This window comes from Mycteria americana, chromosome Z (assembly GCF_035582795.1).
Source record: "Mycteria americana isolate JAX WOST 10 ecotype Jacksonville Zoo and Gardens chromosome Z, USCA_MyAme_1.0, whole genome shotgun sequence".
In the NCBI taxonomy this organism is placed as follows: domain Eukaryota; kingdom Metazoa; phylum Chordata; class Aves; order Ciconiiformes; family Ciconiidae; genus Mycteria; species Mycteria americana.
Genome location: NC_134396.1, coordinates 7,675,781 through 7,694,931, shown reverse-complemented (window position 1 = coordinate 7,694,931; position 19,151 = coordinate 7,675,781). Strand labels below are relative to the sequence as shown.

General features: G+C 40.3%; 2 protein-coding genes across 5 annotated transcripts in view; both read left to right on the top strand.

The window, feature by feature from the left end:
* FYB1 (FYN binding protein 1) overlaps positions 1–1,067 on the top strand; it is a 53,862-nt gene extending 52,795 nt beyond the window's left edge. Inside the window, exon 19 of the mRNA XM_075488610.1 lies at positions 764–1,067. Coding sequence (XP_075344725.1) covers positions 764–1,067 — 304 coding nt within the window. The remainder of the gene's footprint in view (positions 1–763) is intronic.
* Positions 1,068–1,240: 173 nt separating this feature from the next.
* Positions 1,241–19,151, top strand: part of RICTOR (RPTOR independent companion of MTOR complex 2) — an 86,348-nt gene continuing 68,437 nt past the window's right edge. For 3 of the 4 annotated variants that reach the window (XM_075488755.1, XM_075488754.1, XM_075488753.1), the window contains exons 1-2: positions 1,241–1,375; positions 1,535–1,582. In XM_075488755.1, the coding sequence (XP_075344870.1) occupies positions 1,327–1,375; positions 1,535–1,582 (97 nt within the window). In that variant the 5' untranslated portion in view covers positions 1,241–1,326. Of the gene's footprint in view, positions 1,376–1,534; positions 1,583–3,214; positions 3,295–19,151 lie in introns of all 4 variants that reach the window. The other variant, XM_075488756.1, reaches the window with a different exon arrangement.

The window sequence follows — 19,151 nt, the reverse complement described above, 5'->3', positions numbered from 1 at the left end:
ACAATTACCTGAGCTTGTGAAGCTATTTTTACACAGCTGGCTACTTCTACACTTCGATTATTATTGGCTGGTTTTGTCCCTGAGAATTTGGGAAGTCTGGGTGCAAGAACTTGCCTTGGCTATGGCTGTCTGAAGCGTCAAGACAGAATGTAAGGTGTTATCTACTTATTTAAACTTTTGCCTAAAAAGGACAAGAGCAAGTGTATACAAGTACACTGTTTCCTGTAGCAGGACTCCTTTTCAAGGTTTTTATGCATATATATATATATATATATACACACACACATATACATACACACACTTATTTTATGAGGTAGGTTTAACAAATATTAAGGTAAGAAATAGATAAACACTTGAGAGTGCAGAGAGACCCACTGTGAGTAAATCGAGAAAGCAATGAAAAAATATTTTTTCCTGTTTTTAATTACTTCACACAGTAAAAAGCAGAGTGCAGAAAACATCCGGTGTACAAAGCCAATGGTCATGCCGTATCCACGTGAATTGCCATCTCATCACAAGGCAACTGCAGCTTAAAAAAGGAAAACTAACCGGGAAAACCTCATAAAAACAAAACCAAAAGAAAAAAGTAATTTCACTTGACAGACCAAAACCTTCAGATGTGGTGACAGAGCGGTTATGTAGGAAGCCAGTTCCCAGCAGGGCAAGCTCTTCAGGAAAAGGAGGCATTTCGTCACGTTTTCTGGCGCAGTGGGGAAGCCCCCTCAGATGCCCGTTCGTTCCCGCCACCCTCCTTTCCCCTCAGCTTTGGCCTTTCGGGGCTGTGCTGCCCGAGAAGCCCCGCAGCCAGCCCCGGCGGCGGACGCGGCCCGTGGGACGGCGTGGCTCTGAGGAGACCGGTGCTTCTCCCTCAGGCACGCTTCCGGCGGCTCGCGGCGGCGGGGAAGGACCCGGGTGCCAAAGGCGGTGGGCGTCCGTCCCGTCAAAGACACCTGGGCGCCCGCCCCGCCGCCCCCAGCACCAGGCGTGCGCCCAGGCAGGCGGAGCCCTCCGCCATCGCCCCGGAGAGGCTGAAGAGCGGCAGCCCTCAGCCACCCTCTAGTACTTGAACCCCCGCCTCGCAGCCACCGGGCATCGCTCCGACACGGGAGAGAGACCGCGGCCAAGCAACGGCCGCTCGGTCTGCTCCCGCCTCGCCTCGCCTCGCATCGCCTCGCCTCAGCCGCCGCCGCCCTCCTCCTGCCAGCGGCGCGGCGACGGGGCGGAGGGAGGGGAAGGGAGGGGGTGCCGGCCGCGGCGGCGGCTCCGCGGGCTTCTCCTCGCGAGAGCGGGCGAGGTTTCCGGTGTTGTGACTGCGGGGCCGTAAAGATGGCGGTGAGTCTCCGCGCCCGCTCGTTGAGGCACCTCCGCATCCGAGGTAAGGGGCCCCAGGCAGGCCGTGGCGCCAGCTGTACCCCGCTGGCTCTCGCTCCACGCCGGTGCCCAGCCGCCCCCTCCGTTCCCTTCCTCCCTTTCTCCTGCTCCGGCTCCTTCCTCCCCGCCAGGCTAACGCGTTTCTCTTCCCCCGTCCCCGCAGGTCGGAACGACAGCGGCGAGGAGAACGTCCCCCTCGATCTCAGCCGAGGTACGGGCCGGGGGCCGGCGGCGCGGGGGTCGCCGCCTGTCCCTCGCTGCGCGCCCGCGGCGGGGGGGGCGGGGAGCCGCCGGTGGCGAGCGGCCTGGTGTTCTGGGGCGGCCGCGGAGGCTCGGTGGGCGGTGGGGAGGAGGCGAAGAAGGAGCGAGGTGCCAGTGCCCGCCGCCGGTGGGCTGCCCGGCGTCCTGTAGTGAGCGGAGCTGCCCGTAGGTGGAAGCCTCTCCTTAGCCCCCACCGACCGCGGGGCAGCACGGGCACGCGGGAACGTGCTGGGGCCACAGGGCTGGCCTCCCCTGGCCATAGGCGAGGGGAGCCCCTGCGTGTGGGCAGAGGCTCCTCGGCCGGTTCTGGGGTTGTTTTCGGAGGAGGTCGCTGCTTGTAGACGGGGCTGTTTACAGCGTCAGGCTCGCCGCCGGGGCTCCCTCCGGCCGTCGCTCCACTCGGCGGGTCGGGCCGTGCGCCTCTGGGGAGCACCTCGGCAGTGGCGGCTGGTCCTGCCTCCATCCCTTGTCGTATATCCTTGTCTGTCCTAGGCAGTCTGGCCACGGTGCTTGCTGTGAGCCTTATGCTGTAAGACCAGAAGGCACTCATCTCCCATTTACTTGTTAAATTGCTCCAAGCATTCTCCACTGCTCTCAGATGTATAGTGGGGGAATGAGAGGAAGGAAGCAACAACAACATCTGGTACATGCTAACTAATTTTGTCTAGGACAAATAGGAACTCATTGCCTGCCGAAATGTGTAGTTCATCTTGCTTTGCTGAGGGCTAAGGTAAGGGTTAGATGCTCCCAAAGAGCCAAATAAAATGCAGAAAACAAACTGGCCCACTAAAAGCAATGATCTTCCCTGAAGCAGAAGATCTTAGTCTGGGGGAGGGAATAAAGTTGGTGCTTGTAGTATAACTGTTCTCCTTCAGCAGATCCAGGACTGCTGCTGTCCTGAATAGATCCATTTTATGAGGAAGTAGGCAGGGAAATGACAGAATCAATGAGGTAAAAGTGGACTGTGAAATGTAAAGGAAGTACAAATATTAGCAGCATCAATAAAGTTTTCAGTTTAGTAAGAGGCTGTATCAACAATTCCACCTTTAATTCTTCTTCCCCGCAGTGTGATCTGTGTTTAGAATTTTTTTCATTAAGCAGTTGTACCATGGGCTGAAAGTTATCTCTGTGTGTACATATCATATTCACAAGTGTATTTTAGTTCCTGGGAAAAGCACTGAGTTTTTTTCAGTTTAAAGAAGTGGGCTCTTATGTCTCCTCCCACCCTATCTCCAAATGGTTGTGATTGCTTTAGGGAGACACTGTCTTTAAAACTAAAACAAGTGAAACTTTTGTCAACAAAGTGTGGGACAAAGGCCTTAACAGTTCAAACACAACACAATTATTACTGCAAGCAGTGTTATCTGTTTATGAAATTTACAGAATCAGGATTTTAATGAATGGGTTTAGTGACTTTTTTATGTTGTGTAGCATACTGACATGTTTTGCTGTGAAAGAACAATACACAAAATTTAAATGCTGGAGTGGTAATTTTTAGATGTGGTCTGTTTGAAATCTATTGCTCAGAATCTGATAGGCGACTATCATTATGATACTGATTTTTGCCATGAGGTATTTTCAGCCACCTACTGATTCTGTGAGACCTGTAGTAGTACCAGTATAACTACTTAACATGTATCGTGTTGTAGAAGAGGCTCTCTGGTAAGATGCAAAATACATTTTTAATACAATGAAGAAAAGATGTTTTGCACTGTGACTGTGTATGGCCCCTGTTTAGAAAAAAAATAAAAATCATTGGTATGGTGGTTGCGGTTGAGTAAGAAGCTGCTTTAAATTTAGTTGTGAACCCCTTATTGAAAAAGTAGGGGGGTTGGTTTTTTGTCAGAGAAACTACAGCTGACTCATCAGTAATTGTATAGTTATGGTAGGTATTAACTTCATTTTAAAGAGAAAACAAAAGTAAAAAGTTAAAAAGGCTCAGCAAGACATTAACTAAGCTAGATGACAACTTGATTTCCACACTGAACACAATGAATGTTTGTTTTTCCAGCTGTTACAATAGTGATATAAGCAATTAGTTTAAATATTTTAAATTGTTACCCTAATTCTGTACTAGTAATACACTGTTTTGATTCACTGTGTTGAGTGGATCACATAGTTTTCACAGGGCTCACGTTTTCAGTAACTTAAAAGAATATTCTAATGTTTTTTGTTTCCCTAGACAACTGAACTTTGAGTTGATTAATGTGAAATATCTGATTTGAGTAAAGTACGGAATCACCATGAACAGTGCCTCAGCCATATGCTTCTAGTTACAGTGGCCTCTTTATTACAAACATGTGAAATTATATTGGTATTGCCTTGTTTTAAATAGGTTCCTATTAGTGATGGCTTGACAAACATGACTTAGCATAAAAGTCAGACCTTCGCTAGTCCATGCCTGTGGACTGTATACTAACTGCGCTCTTTCCATGCAAGAGGCCAGTCCTGTTATTAAGTATTTCAGAACTAAGAGGGTGCTAGCCTTGTTTGTGCTGCTTTGAGTCCTACTTCTTCCTGGCTTTTTGTGCAGTATGGCTCAGGGAGTGCTTTGCTATAGTTTGAGGGTTGCCTATGTTTTCCTGGAAAACACCATGCTATTCTCTTGCATATTTTTACCATGGCTGGTATAGTAGGGTTTTACTCTTTGTAGCTTCTTGGTGCTCTGCCTTTTTAAAAATGATATATAATAATGTTTATGAAAGGCATTTTATATGATGGAGTGTTGTGTGTGTGTCAACTCTCTATGTACAAGACTAGCCTGGTAAAAATGAGAATGTAAAGTCTCTGGTTTGCTGTTTCTGGGGTTTTTTTTTTGGGGGGGGGGGGGGGTGTCTTTTTTTTAAACTTCTGGGCCACTCAGCCCTGGCCGTACCCCATCTTTTAAGAGGATTCTGATAAATATTCTTTTGGGACAATAATTTTCTTAAGAAAATCAGTTTGCTGAAAGGATGATCAACTCTGGAAAAATTGTCCCCAGCACAAATATTGTTGGGCATAATGTTGGTATAGTAAGAAAAAACTATGCGGATACAGGTTAGACTTATTGCTTTTTCCTACTTAAGGTCCTATGTCATGTCTTCTGTTGACTACAAAATAGCAATTAATAATTGGGATTCAGAGTACTCAGGTTTTGGCCTTGTGTTAAATTACCTGCTCAGAATAGAACAGAAAAGAAAAAGGAGGACAGACTTGCCACCAGTGCTACTGCCATTGCAGTCATCTGGAAGGAATTAGCAATGGGATGAGACAGATTGGTTTAATTAGACTACTGAAATCAAGCTCATAACTTCTTCAGGCCGGAAAGGACAACTGGAGTTATCAACCAGGTTGGTGCATTTGGTAGGAATTCTTGCATTGAGTTTGGTCATGATTGTGTATGTAACCTCAGTACAAGCATTATATGGTTTTGGCATAATTCATCTTTGTTTCTGACTGTCTTACAGGTATTCTAAGCTGAATTACAGAGGCTTATATACCTCCTAAAGCTCTGGGCACTGTAAAAGGCTTGTGTAATCCACGCTTTGTTTGCTGCTAAATTCTTTGCTCTCCACTGTAACTGAATTGCCTTATCCTGTTGGGTGACCAACACCTCTTCCTTTGTTGGAGTTTCAGCTGTTGCCTATGGGTTGTGAAGGCCTAAGTAGTTTAGAACTTGTGTAGTTGATAGCCGTGTCTCACAGTACCTTGTCTGTAGTCGGGCTCCTTTAAATGTCCTTCCTTCAAGGGATCCCTGGTTTCTTGGATTCCTGTAGCTCTGAGCCTGCAATGGCTATTAGGAACTTTTCAGAGCTTGTTCGCTTACTGAAGCTTTGGAGAGATACGAGGGTGCCAACTGCTGATGGTCAGGTGCTGTTCATGATGTCTGTATGTCTTCATTTCCTCCTTTTTGAGGGTAATAGTCTTCACTTTCTGATACTGTACTCTTTAATTAACTGGAATGCACCTATCTCCAAGATCAGTACTTTTATTTATTATTAATAAATGTGCATTATGAGATACTACTTTGATTTAGCAGCTTTTCTTGTACAGCCAATTCTCTTGATTTTGTAAATGTTGAGTCTTCCAGCTACAACACAAGACAGATATGAATAAAGTAGCTGAGAACTGGCTTTTTGTCTCCCTGAGAGCGAGTTTCACAAAATTGGCTAGTGTTGTCTGAAAAAATACCTTTTTCCTTTTTTGCCTTCATTCTCCATCATTTCCTTCTATCATGTAGATGCATAGATATATCTACAAATATCTATATCAAATAACAGATACAGAAGTTCCATTTAACTTCACGAGATCTGAACTGTATTACTTTTCTTACTGTGCTTGCTTGCATCACTTTAAACCATGTTGTATTTGATTCCATATGCCCACATGACAAATCGTAATGCATTGCATGCAGGGCAAACATCTCGGGATGCTATTTGCAGTTTACAGCCCACAAAAATGTCAGGCATTTTTAAGGGTTATTTGCGGGATAGTCAGAGAAGGCTGGATGAATTTTGTTTCCAAATTCAGCTTGAGATTTGATGACCATGCCGTTTCCAGCTTCCTTCATCAGTATGGAAGAAGCAGAGAGGGACGCTGCGCACCTGTCTGCTACTGAGAGCTCAAGTAGTGGGGGAGGAAAACAAAAACCCTTTTGGAGTGCTTGCAGCAAGGCAGTAGAGAACCAGTGCAGAGGTGGTAGCTGGTGTATACTTTCTTGCTGGCTCAAAGGCAGTTCTGTAACAGTCTTGCCATTAGTGATGGAAGCAAGCCTTTAAGTTCTTCTCTGCATTCTCTTGCAATATGTGGTCTGGCTTGAAAATATGGAGAAGTGGGGCTCCACCGTACTGTAGAAACAGTATCTTAAAAATACTCAAATAAACAAAATGTGTGGGCATCTTCCACCCTTGCTTTGCAGTATGCCATCATTGTGATGGGTGACTATAGCTGGATGCTTGTGTTAGAGCAGATCGCACAGAGCAGTAGCGGGGTTTTTGCTCCCTTGTTTGTGAATCTGTAACAGAAGCCGTAATAGGAGCAAGAAGGTAGTTATAACTTTTTCTTCAGTTTTTCTGAGATATGAAGGGGCAACTTGAAAAACAGCTGGAGAGAGATCTTACTTGTTTTGCTGTCTGAGACATTTTCTACTATGTTATTCTTGTATATTGGAGGTTTTTTATATGGGAAGACCAAAGGGGAAATGGTCAATGATGGTGGCCTGCTAACTTTTTGGACAACATGTAACCTTGTGGTACATTTTAAAAGTAAGAGAGTTAGAGGTGCTGAGTGTGTGCACTCCAAAATTAAGGCATACACTTAGCTTTCCTGTCTGCACTTGTGCTTTAGTTGACCATTGTTTTGGAATTTAGTTGACCATTGTAGTGCACTGACCTGGTTAGATTAATAACACTGTACCTTTTGGCTTCCTTCCTAAGGTATTACTGCTTTTACAATCTTAAGACTTCTCAGAACTACTAAAATGGTGTGTGCTTACAACATCTTCACTTTTCGTTTCTTGAAAACAGGAACAACATTTTTAATGAAGGAAAAATCTTAACAAAAGGCAACTTTAAAACCTTATGACTTGCTTACCTAGCGTTAAGGTATCTGTAGGAGCTGGGCATTACCATGTCTTTCAAGGTCTGCGTTCATCTGTCTTTAAAGTTTTTGTGTACAGCATCTCTAAATTTGTTTTTGTGGGTGGGTTCTTTATGTTTTTGCTGCTGTGATTCAGATTGGTCAACAAATGTCAGCACTCTTCTTCTGAAGGACAGAGAATAAAACGACTGTTCTAATATCTTGTGGTTTCTATTTATATTTGACAAAAGAGATTGTTCTGCAATTTGGATCAGTATAAATAGCTGCTTAGGTGTTTAAGCAATGCTGTGTCTCCACAACGTTACAGTATTCTGCTTTTTCCCCCCTGTCACTTGAATCTTAGAAACTGTTGAAGTACCAAAATCTCTAGTTTCTGCCTTCTTCTTGATATAAATGTTTTAGTCTGTCATAAATGTTCTTCAGGTTTTTTTCATTCCCTCCCATCCCCTCCTCTCCCCTCTGCCCCACCCCCCTTTGAGATTAATGCAATGCTTAGTTTCGGGATTTTTTTTGTCAGAGCTTATCCAGTGTAGATGCTCTGTAAAGAAACACACCCCTCGTCATAATTACAGTAAATAAGGACGCTATGTCAATGATAGCTTTCCCAGAAAGAAATACATCACTTATTTGCCCAATCTCATGACCTTCATGCATACTTTACCAATTACCTAGAAATCTCAGAAGTCTTCCCCTAGTAACATAGAGATGCTCTTTCATACTAATTGAGACTCCTGCCTGAAACTTCTTTTTAAAATAATAAATGACACGAGTCATCTACCTTAAAACCAGCTAGCTTCTTACAACTAACACATAAGCATGTGGCTTGAGGCTTTGATAACTACACAAAAGATTGGATAAAATAAGAGGTTTGCTCTTCATTGGAAGTGTTTTTAACTGCATGCAGGTAGGCAGATACTTATACCATAGTGCAGGTGAATTTGCACACTGAGCAGCATTCCTGCGATGATTTCTGATAACAGAAGGGAAGGTGTCATAACACTGCTACACAAGTGCTGGCTGATATTTGACAGATTGTTTTAACTGGAGCACTCATAACTTTTACTCTCACAATAAAATGTATTTTGCTTTACTCTAGTTTAAAAATCTGTAGTATTAGTATATTTGTGTGTACTGCGGAAATGTTTTTTTTTTTGTTGTTTGTTTGTTTTTTTTTTTTCACTTGCCGGCCATCTGTTGTGGTGATGGAAAATTTGGGTAGAATGCATCAGGAGAAAAGTAGGAGTTAGAGAAACTTCAGAGCATGATTAGTGAAAAGTGTATTCACCAAATCCTTGCATCTGGTGAAGAGGAGGAATGCTGGTAAAGATGCGTAAGTGAAAAAAGTGAGAAAATGGAGTAAAGAAACCAACACAAAACCCAATTAAAAAATCCCAACCTCAAAAACCAAAAACCCCTACTTAACAGTTTTATTTTCTTAGTTATGTACTGAACTTTATTGTTAGCACATACCTGAAAGCTCTGTAGGACTCATGTTCTTGTGCTTCTGTTATATTCATGAGTGTGTAGCAAGCTGCATCTCGATGGTTGCCTGAATAGGTCTGGGTAACTAAATATTATGAGGAAGTCTTTCCAAATTCTACCTGAACAGCAATATCGTTGGAATCAACATTGCTCATTAATAAATTAGTCTGAGTGATAGGACCTTTATGAAAGTGTTCCTAAAAGGGGAGATTTTGTTTCTAAATTTACTGGTTTTGTTTTTTACTGTCTAGACTTCTCTAAGCTCATTTTAGTCCAAGTGCTACTTATTGCTACGATTTGGGCTACATCTGACCATTTATTCAGGTAGCTGTTCCTGGAACATTTCAGAAAGCTACTTTTAAATTTATTTATTTATTTAGAAATTAAATACGCTTAATTGTCTGAGATGCAAAATTAAAAGCACAAAGATTTTGAATTCCCTTTCAGTTGGAGAAATGGGTAGTTAACAAAATTTCATGCCATTTATCAGTGATACTTTGAGTAACCTTGTGAGTCTAAGATGAAAAGGATGGCAAAATGGCAAAGATGAGCTAGGACAGTTACCCATATTTGAAATGGCTGCTGTCAGTTAGCACTTTTTTGGTTAAAATGAAAGAGGTACATCTCTATACCCCATTTGCATAAATTTTATTCCTTGTGAGATGAACTACAACTGTTGATTTAAGAGTACAGAATTATTAGTGGGAGGTACTTGTGCATAGAGGTAAGGTATTTAAAGCAAAACAGTATGTCCTTTATTTATGGAAAAATATGTAATAATTATAAAAAGTAACAAAGAATAATTTCATTAATCTCTTCATGTAAAGATGTATGGTGAACAATACAGGGATTTTCTTTTATTCAGCTGCATAAAAGATTGGTTTCCTGCTTGAAGTGTACACAGACTATAAACAAAAATATATATACTTTTGAAAATATTTACTTCATAAAAATAGAGGACTATCAAGAACAGCTGTTGCCACAAAATTACTGTTTTTTTTTAAAAAATTATTAAATCTGTAAGTAATCTTTTTCCCTTTGTTACCTTCTGAGCATCAGTGAAGTCAGAATTCAGCTTTAGCAACCTCATATCTAAAGAATTTAGAATGTGTTCATCTCCTTTATGCAAACCATATGTGATTCTCATGGGTAGACTTACTGGTTTGTTTGTTTTTGGTTGTTTTTTTTTTTTTTTTTTTTTTTCAGGAAATACAAAAAAAAGAAATGGAAAAAATTTTGCTGTTTCCATAAATGTGGTGTTTCCAGCTCAGTTTTTTAGGTTAGCGGGTTACTTCAGTGGGATAGATTTTTCTAAGCTGAAATTGACCAACAAATTAGGTGTCTTCTGTGTTTAAAGAATTGTACTTGGATCTTGTGAAATTTACAAATATGACGCTTCCTGTCCCTTCTCTGAAAATTACCTTTTCAGGAGAGAGTAAAAGTCTCGAACGGTCACAGCTACGGACAGATGAGGCCCATCCTGTCCCTAGTATGAGGGACTGAAGTTCCCAAGCATCATCAGTCTGTGCACTATTTTGAAATCTTCTGGTTATAACATTTTAAGGGGTGTAGTTATCACATGGCACATTTGCCACAGTTTAAAGGTTTCCTGCTGCAGTTAGTGCTGTTATTTGTCGTTTCTAGTTGTGTACCTTTATTAACGTTTGAATTTGAGAATGTTATTACTTTGCTCTTTCCATGTGTTGCCGAATTGCCCTTCATGTCTTCATCAGCAAACCAGGTGGTCCTACATCTGCTAATGTTGCTAGGCTTTTTCTTCTTACGTGACATCCTATGTAGCAGGGTATTTATGGGGACAGTGGCTACCTCCTGGTAGTTTAGAGTTTATCAGTAGGGGCTGTTTAACTGGACAACATTTACATTTTTGGGTTCTTGAACAAATTAAAATGATGCAGGGAAGAATCAGAATGTTAATTGGGAAAATACGAGTAGATACGATCATATTTCTCCCTTTCACAAATTTTCTTCTAACGTCAGTGATATTACTAACTTGCTTGTCGGTTTGGTAATATTCAGAGAAATACATGATCAGAATTCTTCTGAGTAGTTTTGAAAGATTTACCTGATACGCTCACTAAATAGTAGTTGTGTGATGTGAAGCAGTCACAGTCTATCTTTTGTGAAAGCAACTAAAAATTGTGACTGTCCTGAATTTTCTGTTTCTAGAATTGGTGGCAGAAAAGAAGAAAATGGGTTGGAGGAATTGAAGATAATTTTCTAAATCATTACAATAAACTCATATTCACCATTCAAATTCCTAGCTGATGTCCTGGAAAGTATTAATTTCAACATAACCAATGTTGTGAATCTCGGAAAGGCTTATCCACTATCCTTTTGTTGGCTTTTGAGCATAAGAACAGCTGTACTGGGTCACTCCAGCCTTGTGTTCTGTCTTTGACAGTAGCTGATAATTGATGCAGAGGAAGGAGTAGAACAACAGGGCAAACAAATATGTAGTCGCACTGCTATGGAGCATTCCCCAGCCTCCAGCATTTTGTGCCTCCGTTCATGTTCTTTTTGTCGTCTTCTTTTCTTTCCCTTTTTCTTTTAAATATCTAAACTTTTGAAAATGTTAGAGCAAGTTCTTCTAGAGTTTAACTGTGTATTCTGGAATCATTTATATTTCTGTTTTACTATGAAATGGTAATGAGAGAAATTTTGTTAGGACAATGTAATCTCAGCTTGGGTTTAGTCATCATAGTGTGCAGTAGTTAGAGTTGTGTACCTAATACTGTAGAAAGATGGCATGTTTTTCGGGGGGGGGGTGAGGGGGGGGAGTGGGGAATAAGTATGTAACACACAAAGACTGTATATACCAAGAATGATTGCTAAGATTCTTGGCATTAAGATCATGTCTTCAAGAGTTGAGGACCTAGCTGTAAATTTAAATGGAGGACTAAATCAAACATTTGTTCTCTATGAATAGACAAGTTATTTAAAGAACAACAGTTTTTTAAACCTGCCTTGGTACCTTATGTAGTTGTTGTGGTTTAGCCCTACTTGGCAATTAAGTACCACACAGCCACTCACTCACCCTCCCCTCCGGTGGGATGGGGGGGAGAATCAGAAGAGCAAAAGTAAGAAAACTCGTGGTTTGAGATAAAGACAGTTTAAGAGGGAAAGCAAAAGTCGTGCACGCAAGCAAAGCAAGGAATTCATTCACTACTTTCCATGGGCAGGCAGGTGTTCAGCCATCTCCAGGAAAGCAGGGTTCCATCACACGTAAGGGTTACTTGGGAAGAAAAATGCCATCACTCTGAATGTCCCCCCCTTCCTTCTTCTTGCCCCAGCTTTCTATGCTGAGCATGACGCCATATGGTATGGAATATCCCTTTGGTCAGTTGGGGTCAGCTGTCCCAGCTGTGTCCCCTCCCAACTTCTTGTGCACCTGGCAGAGCATGGGAAGCTGAAAAGTCCTTGATTTAATGTAAGCACTACTTAGCAACAACTAAAACATCTCTGTATTATCAACACTGTTCTCAGCAGAAATCCAAAACATAGCTCGATGTTAGCTACTATAAAGAAAATTAACTCTATCCCAGCCAAAACCAGCACAGTAGTCCTAACTTTAATATTATTTTCATAATTGGTCTTTGAAGAAACTCATGCAGAACAGTAGTTTGTGTACTGCTATAAAGCATTAAAGAATAGTTTGTTTATCAAAAGCTGTATGTAATTAATTTTCAAATCAGCATTGTAGCTATCCTTTGGAATGGTCCTTAGTTTTCTCTTTTTGTGTTCAAAGTTTAAAGGTGTTTTAAGTTTGTCTCTAGCGATCCAAAATAATTCATGTGGCCAATCTTCAGCTTTGTTCCGTGCTTCTGTTTAAGTCATAATACTGTAGCTTTAGATGCTAGAAAAGCTGTTAACATTTCAACTGTAAAACCTGTTTTTCAGAAGTTTTACCAGTAAAGCAACGCTGTCTACAAATTTGGCATACAAGATCACACACTGGGAATAATTAATATAAGTGCAAGAGTGAGGATGTAAGGATGGCTTTTCTATACATACAATCTCAGTGTATTGGTTAGAAATAATATTAGAAAACAGTAATTTGGGAAGTGGTCCGTTTTTGAACTGCTGTCACTGCTTCAAGCTGACTGCAACACCAGAACGTATATTTCCTGCCACCTTTATCCATACTTCGGAATACTTAAAAAATTACCCTTTAATTTACAATATTTTATGCACATCTGCAGAAGAGAAATCCATACAGTCACAGTAGGCCTTTAAACTTTACTTTCCTGTTTACTTATAGAAGGACGTATGTGCAAGTCTAGATGTACAGAGCTAAATATGAAGGATTAGACTCCTAAGTGTAATCCTGATACAAGACCCTCTTCTTATCTGAGGTTCTAGTGATTCCTGAATCCTACCTCAGATATGTTGTCTTTTGCACTGCTTTCTAGTTAATAGACGTTTTTGTAAATGTGAGGTTAAGTTCTACCTGATTGATGTAGGAAGAAGAACAGTTCTACTTTCTTTGCTGACTGCTATGAAAGAGAGGAGGCGTGCTTTTTTCCTGTGTTACTGAGCCACTTTCATCTATTCATAGCTTTCTTAAGCAGCAAGAGTGAAAATAATTTGAGTTCTTAGGTTTTATTTTTTTTCTGTTTCAATGAACATGAGTTACTGGAACTTCTCTGTTGCTGTATTCAAAGTGCTTTATGTATGGTTCACCTGTGGAAGCTATAGGAATCAAACAAAATAAATTTCTAGGTACATTCTGCAGAAATCACTGGTTTTGGTCACCTGTAATTTTCAAGGGGATGCTCTCAATTGTTAAGATCTGTTATACATTGTGGTTTTTTTAATCTAAAATTTATGAGAATTATTTGGTAAAATTTACACATCACATTATACCAGTGCAAAGTATTTTTCACCTTACTGATTCAAGTGTGATAATAGAATTTTAACAGTGGTCATAGAGGATGTCTATCTGACTTAGTATTCAGTACATTTTTCAATATAATAGTAACTATCTGAACTTGATACTACAAACAAACAATTATTTCTGTGCTTTTACCTTATAAATTGAGACATACCTTCAGTCTAAGTATATATTACTGTGTTTTTGAAAATCATAGGCTGAATGTAATCTGTTCATGCACTAAGTTTTTTGAATCTGGCAAAGTGGAGTTGATGTGTCAATATAAATAATTCAGGAGTGATCTCTGTGTCATGCAATTTGCTTTTTTTTATGTAGCTTTCTCTTCTTCCATTGTTCTCAGAACCTGGTTGGTTTTCTTCTGTGCAGTTTCCACATTTTGAATTAGATGTAAATTAAGAATACTTCATGTTTTGAGAGATTACATAATTGTCCTGACCCCCCCCCCCCCCCCCGCAAGTTGATAATGGCAGGATATGCCTTCTCATGGGTGTTTCATTTCATTATTAAAAATGTTGATAAGTGTTTTAGCAGACTGATTACCTGTCATCTAGGCTTACACAAACACCTTCAAGTAACTGATTTTTAATGTTTCATTGCTTTTAGTAACTGATAACTCATTACTTTTTCAGTGGAAATTAAGAACAGTGCATTAATGTTTCTAGTTGGTGTGTGTTTCACTCAGCTTCCTTCGTTTTGGCAGCCTGTAGTTTAACAAGCCACTAAGAGCAGCTTTGCAATATACAGTTGCATAGCACTTAGACTTTACAAATCTGTAATAAGTGTGGAGGTGTATAGTAAGTTCACCAGGATCATCTGTTTATATTGTGATTCTTTCCTTCAATAAGAGGAAGGTATCTCTTGTGTTCTTAGTCAATGATGAAATGCTTAACTGTGGTGAAGTACAGCTTCCTTCTTTGAGAAGTCTTTAGGCATATTTAGTCTCTTATTTCACTTTTTGGCACTATGATTCTAGTAGGTGTGATAGCAGCTGCTAGTGCAGTCTCTCACTTGAGAGTTTACTTACAGTATGTACATTGGTTACTGCGTACAGCTGCTATCTTAGCATCTACCAAGTGATGCATATAAAATATACACTCCTCAGTTTAACTCATTGTGCCTGACTTCAGAGTTACTGAATTATTTGTGTGCTAAAGCCTACCATTCTTTTTGTTTGCTTTTTATTCACATGTGCATAACAGAATAGCAAGCTGGCATGCTGCTAGCGTGCTGAATGTGTTCAAACAATGCTGCTAAGTCTGTCAGGGGAAAGGAGTCGTCACTCCTGCTAATATAGCTATTGCTGGTCCTGTTTCATCCCTGCATTAGATAAAGCACTAGCTGTTTTGTGTAGCTGGAGCTTTGCGGTGTTCTTTCTCTGCAGAATGGGATCTGTCAAAATGCATCATGATTCTCACTGGGGAAAACCAGTGTCACAGTCCTGAAGGGGTGAAAAAATGAGTCAAGCTGTAAAAGGTCATGAGAGTTGTAAACCAAACAACACCACAACTTTGAAGATTTTTAATATACATACATCTATGAATTACTTGAAGGTGTAGAGAATCGTGGAATTATTGAGGCTAGGGTTTTAAAAATACCGATTTCACTTTGTGCTAAAGATTATCATTATATGTACTGGGTATTGGTCAGTGCAAACAGTTGTGAGTGAGAAACTGTTTGGTGTAACAGAAATACACAGAATAAAGATCAGTGCTACTTCAAAGTGCTTGCTGTCCAAAGAAAAAAGACGACAAACACACAGAAAATGAGATGGTAGCGAGCAGCGAGTGTGGCTGTTGCTGCAGAGCACAAGTGTGCTGGCTTGAAACTTTTGTATATATATCAACAGCCTTTTAGATGAAATTTAAGGCAAAGTGGCTTTATATACATTAATTGGGACAATTTGCCACGTGTAGAAGTGCAGGTAAAAAAAAGATAGTCTTTTTTCTAATGAGTCCCTTCTGGAAAGGGTACATCCTGCTTCTGCCACTCTACCTGTGAATGGCTTAGTGGCACAGCCACTTCTGTGTGGATTTTTGGAGACTCACAGTATTCAGTTTGACTTGGTAACCCAGCAGAAAACTTAACATAGCCAAGAGAATGACAAGTATTCTGCTGAGTTAGTAGAATTATTTTAAGGTGAAGTCAACAGGTGCCAGAGTAGTGTAAAGGACAGGGTGTATCATATAGTGGGACAGGGTAGAGGGAAGGAAAGTAGGGGAAGGGATTGTGCATCTTTTGGGAGAAGAAAGCTGTAAGATCAGCTCAGTCATTTTGCACAACTCCACCCTCAGAAGCACCATGAGAGAGAATGTGAAGATACTTTGTTGTTGCTATGGGCCAGCTCAAGATGAGTCAGCATCTCAGTAATAAATGAGGTAAGTCAGGAAAGAATAGACTTTTGAGGGGTCTTAAAATTATAACAAGTAGCTTCTCTTTGTCTCCTTTTCAGATAGAAAAGCAAGAACTTCTGAAGCGCTGAAGAGTAAGGGTTAATCAGAGCTAGAAATCTCTGTGGCTGTGGTCTGAACTGGGGTCCTAAAAAAAAAAAAACCAAAACCCACCAAAAAAACAAAAGCCCTTGTCAACACCAACATGAGCTGTGAAGCTTGACAATGAAATGTTAAGGTCATGATATTTCTTCTTTTGGGAGATCAGTCTCAGATTTTGTGCCATGTTTTTTCCATTTTTGCATTAATCCACGGTCTTCAATGCTGTTGCATGAGATTTTGTGACAGGAAGATATGCAGTGCTGGGTCTCATCTTTGATTACAGGAAAGCCACATGGCTTAGTTAGTAGAATCCAGAATGTATTTAGTCTATTTTCAAGCCCATTTTCATGTAAGGGACAGACTAGCAAGAGACTATATCTCCATTTGTGAAGTAACATTGTTTTGTTTTAAATTCTTTTACATCTGCCACGTGAAGTTTTGTTAGGCCTGCCTACCTTCTCTATTGTCTTTAATTGTAATAAAAGAGTTACGCTTGAGTAAGTAAATTTTCCACTTCTTTGTAATGTATTATGTATTTCCAAAAGAGGATAAACAGGATAGCCAGTCTTTCTTTGAAGTTAATATGTCACAATTCTTTTGTTAACTCTTTTGGAAGAGATTTTTTGCAAGAACGTTCTTCTAAAGTTTAAAACAAGACTTGAACTGACAAGGTTTGACTGAAAAGGCTTCTGTGATCTTAGTTCTTCCAGAGATAGTATGCTATTAGAGGGTGTTTATTTCTTTACTATCTTTTTTTTTCTACAGCAGTAGTGTTGTTGATATAATTGAAGAGTGACACAGCTAACTTGCAGTATTAATATTATCAGTTCAATAGTGGAATTGTCTCTCACATTCTCAGCTTTCTCACAGTGTTGTAGATCTTATACTGGAGCCCCCACTTTGCTTCAAATTACTTATCTGGTAGTGAAGCTTCTGGGAAATACCTGGCTGCTCCGCTAAGCACTTCAAAGACAGTTTTCCTCAAACTTCTGTCTCTCTAGAAATGGTAGTTTTTCTCAGCAGAAAGAGGAAAAGCGAGGAAAAGTTGCTGTAACTGCATTTTTTCATACACATGTAGAATAAAATGGTTTTAGTGCACGTTTTAATTAGGCAGCTTTGTTACAAAGGTCTGCCATTGCTACGGAATTGTTAACATGGAAGATGGTAGCATCATCGTGTCTTGATTTCTTCACAAGCAAATTGTCTGCCTTTCTGCACAGCACACCTCGCTCACTTCTGAGTCAGGGCCCGCTCTGTTGGGTGGCTGAACAGAAATGTTCATTGCCAGTGACGTACAAGAGGTTTCCTGGGTTAGTCTCATGGTCTTTCCTGTCCATATAGCGAGCTTAGTTTCTGGTAGTTTACCTTGAGTATGTAAGCATCTGCACTTTCAAAATTAAAACTTATAAGCATATTTCCAGTCATTTTGGAAAGTTATTTTTGCTGCTTGTTCTCCAGGGAATTGAAGTAGAACATTCTGGAGAGCTCTAAGGCTGCTCACCTGGGATCTTTCTTGTGGCGTAATGGGGTATGTTACAGGTCCAGACGTGGTGTGAGCCAGGGAAATTCCCACCCATTACCTAAGGCAGGCCAAAGTGTAGAAATCAGCCAAACTGTGTTTTCAGAGAAACCAAATTATGAGGAAGTTATTTTCCTCTCCTATTATGTTCCCTTGAAATTAGGGGCTTGAAATTAGATGTAAACTATTGGTAGTGCTATATCTATCCCAACCTAGTTGTCTTCAGTGTTTCTATGGCTTGTGTTATTGCAAACCTCTCAAACTGAGTTAAGCCCTGCAAAAGTAAACTATGCAGAGGAATCCTAAACTTGGGTTGGATCTAGTAAGATTTTCACTAATTTCTGTTACTGAATCAAAGATATTTTTTTTCTTTTTTTTTTGGCTGGGTTGTGGGAAGTTCAAAGAGTTGCATGCACGTTCCAATTTAAATTCAAAGTTATTGGGTGTTTGGTTTCACTATGCATACTGTTCTGCAGTGCAGGATAGCTCTGTCTGTGCTTGTGGCTGTATATCTGACAGTTGACTTTGTTTATTGCTGTGACTTAGGTTTGTGGAAAAGGATATTTCACATCAAGCTGGTGATGATTGAGATTGATGCCCACATTTAGGAGCCTGTCTTGTCTTCCCAAAATCTCACTGATACTGTGTCTGAAAAAAAAAACCCCCGACGATTATGTGATTTTTTTTTTTTTTTCAGTAGCAGTGTGGCAGTAGCATGTCTGTACATATCCTAAAGTTTTATTATGAGCAGTGTAGTCAATACAATTGATTCACCTTACCCTTGAGTAGGCATCTTGCAGCTAATCAGATTAATTGTTTTCAAATTCATTGGCTGATAGAAGAGATCTCCATTGACTACAGTGGGTTTACAGGTTTACATACCTTAATTCAGGTGCCTACCTGGAGGTGTCTTAATCTTTAAATACTGTCTTGTATTCCTGATGGTAACACAAGTACAAGGTCTTGTCTTCCCAAATACGTTCTGCATATATCCTGATGAGATTGCTAGTTATGTCTGCTTTTTCACATTTGTTGCTTTTTAAAGTTTTTAAACTACAAGAATTGATAAAACTCAGCTTGGTTTGTAGAGGGGTGGTGAAGAAGGTGCTTTCTTTACATCTCTGACACTTTTGATTTTCTTTGTATAATGAAAAATTTACAAATATCCTTTCAGGATGAACAGGGAAGTAAAAGACAAGGTATATGCCACAAATTCAGCTGCAGCTGTTCATACTGCAGTAGGAAGAAAGTTTCTTTTACTGAAGTCAGCATGGGGCACCACACACAAAGCCCTTCTCTTTTCTGCCTTCCATATGGCCGGTGTTTGGACTCTTCAGGCTTTTTCTAAAGACTTCATTTTATGTAATACAATTTTTTCTTTTTTGGTAATGTAATACTTTCTAACAGTTCACGTCTCCAGCATAGCCTTGGTATTTCATTTATTTCAAACTGCAGTGCTGTTGATAGTGTTGTAGCGCTTATCACGCAGTGTCTGATCCAAGACTGCATGAGAACCCTGCAGTCAAGCATCTCCCTTTGA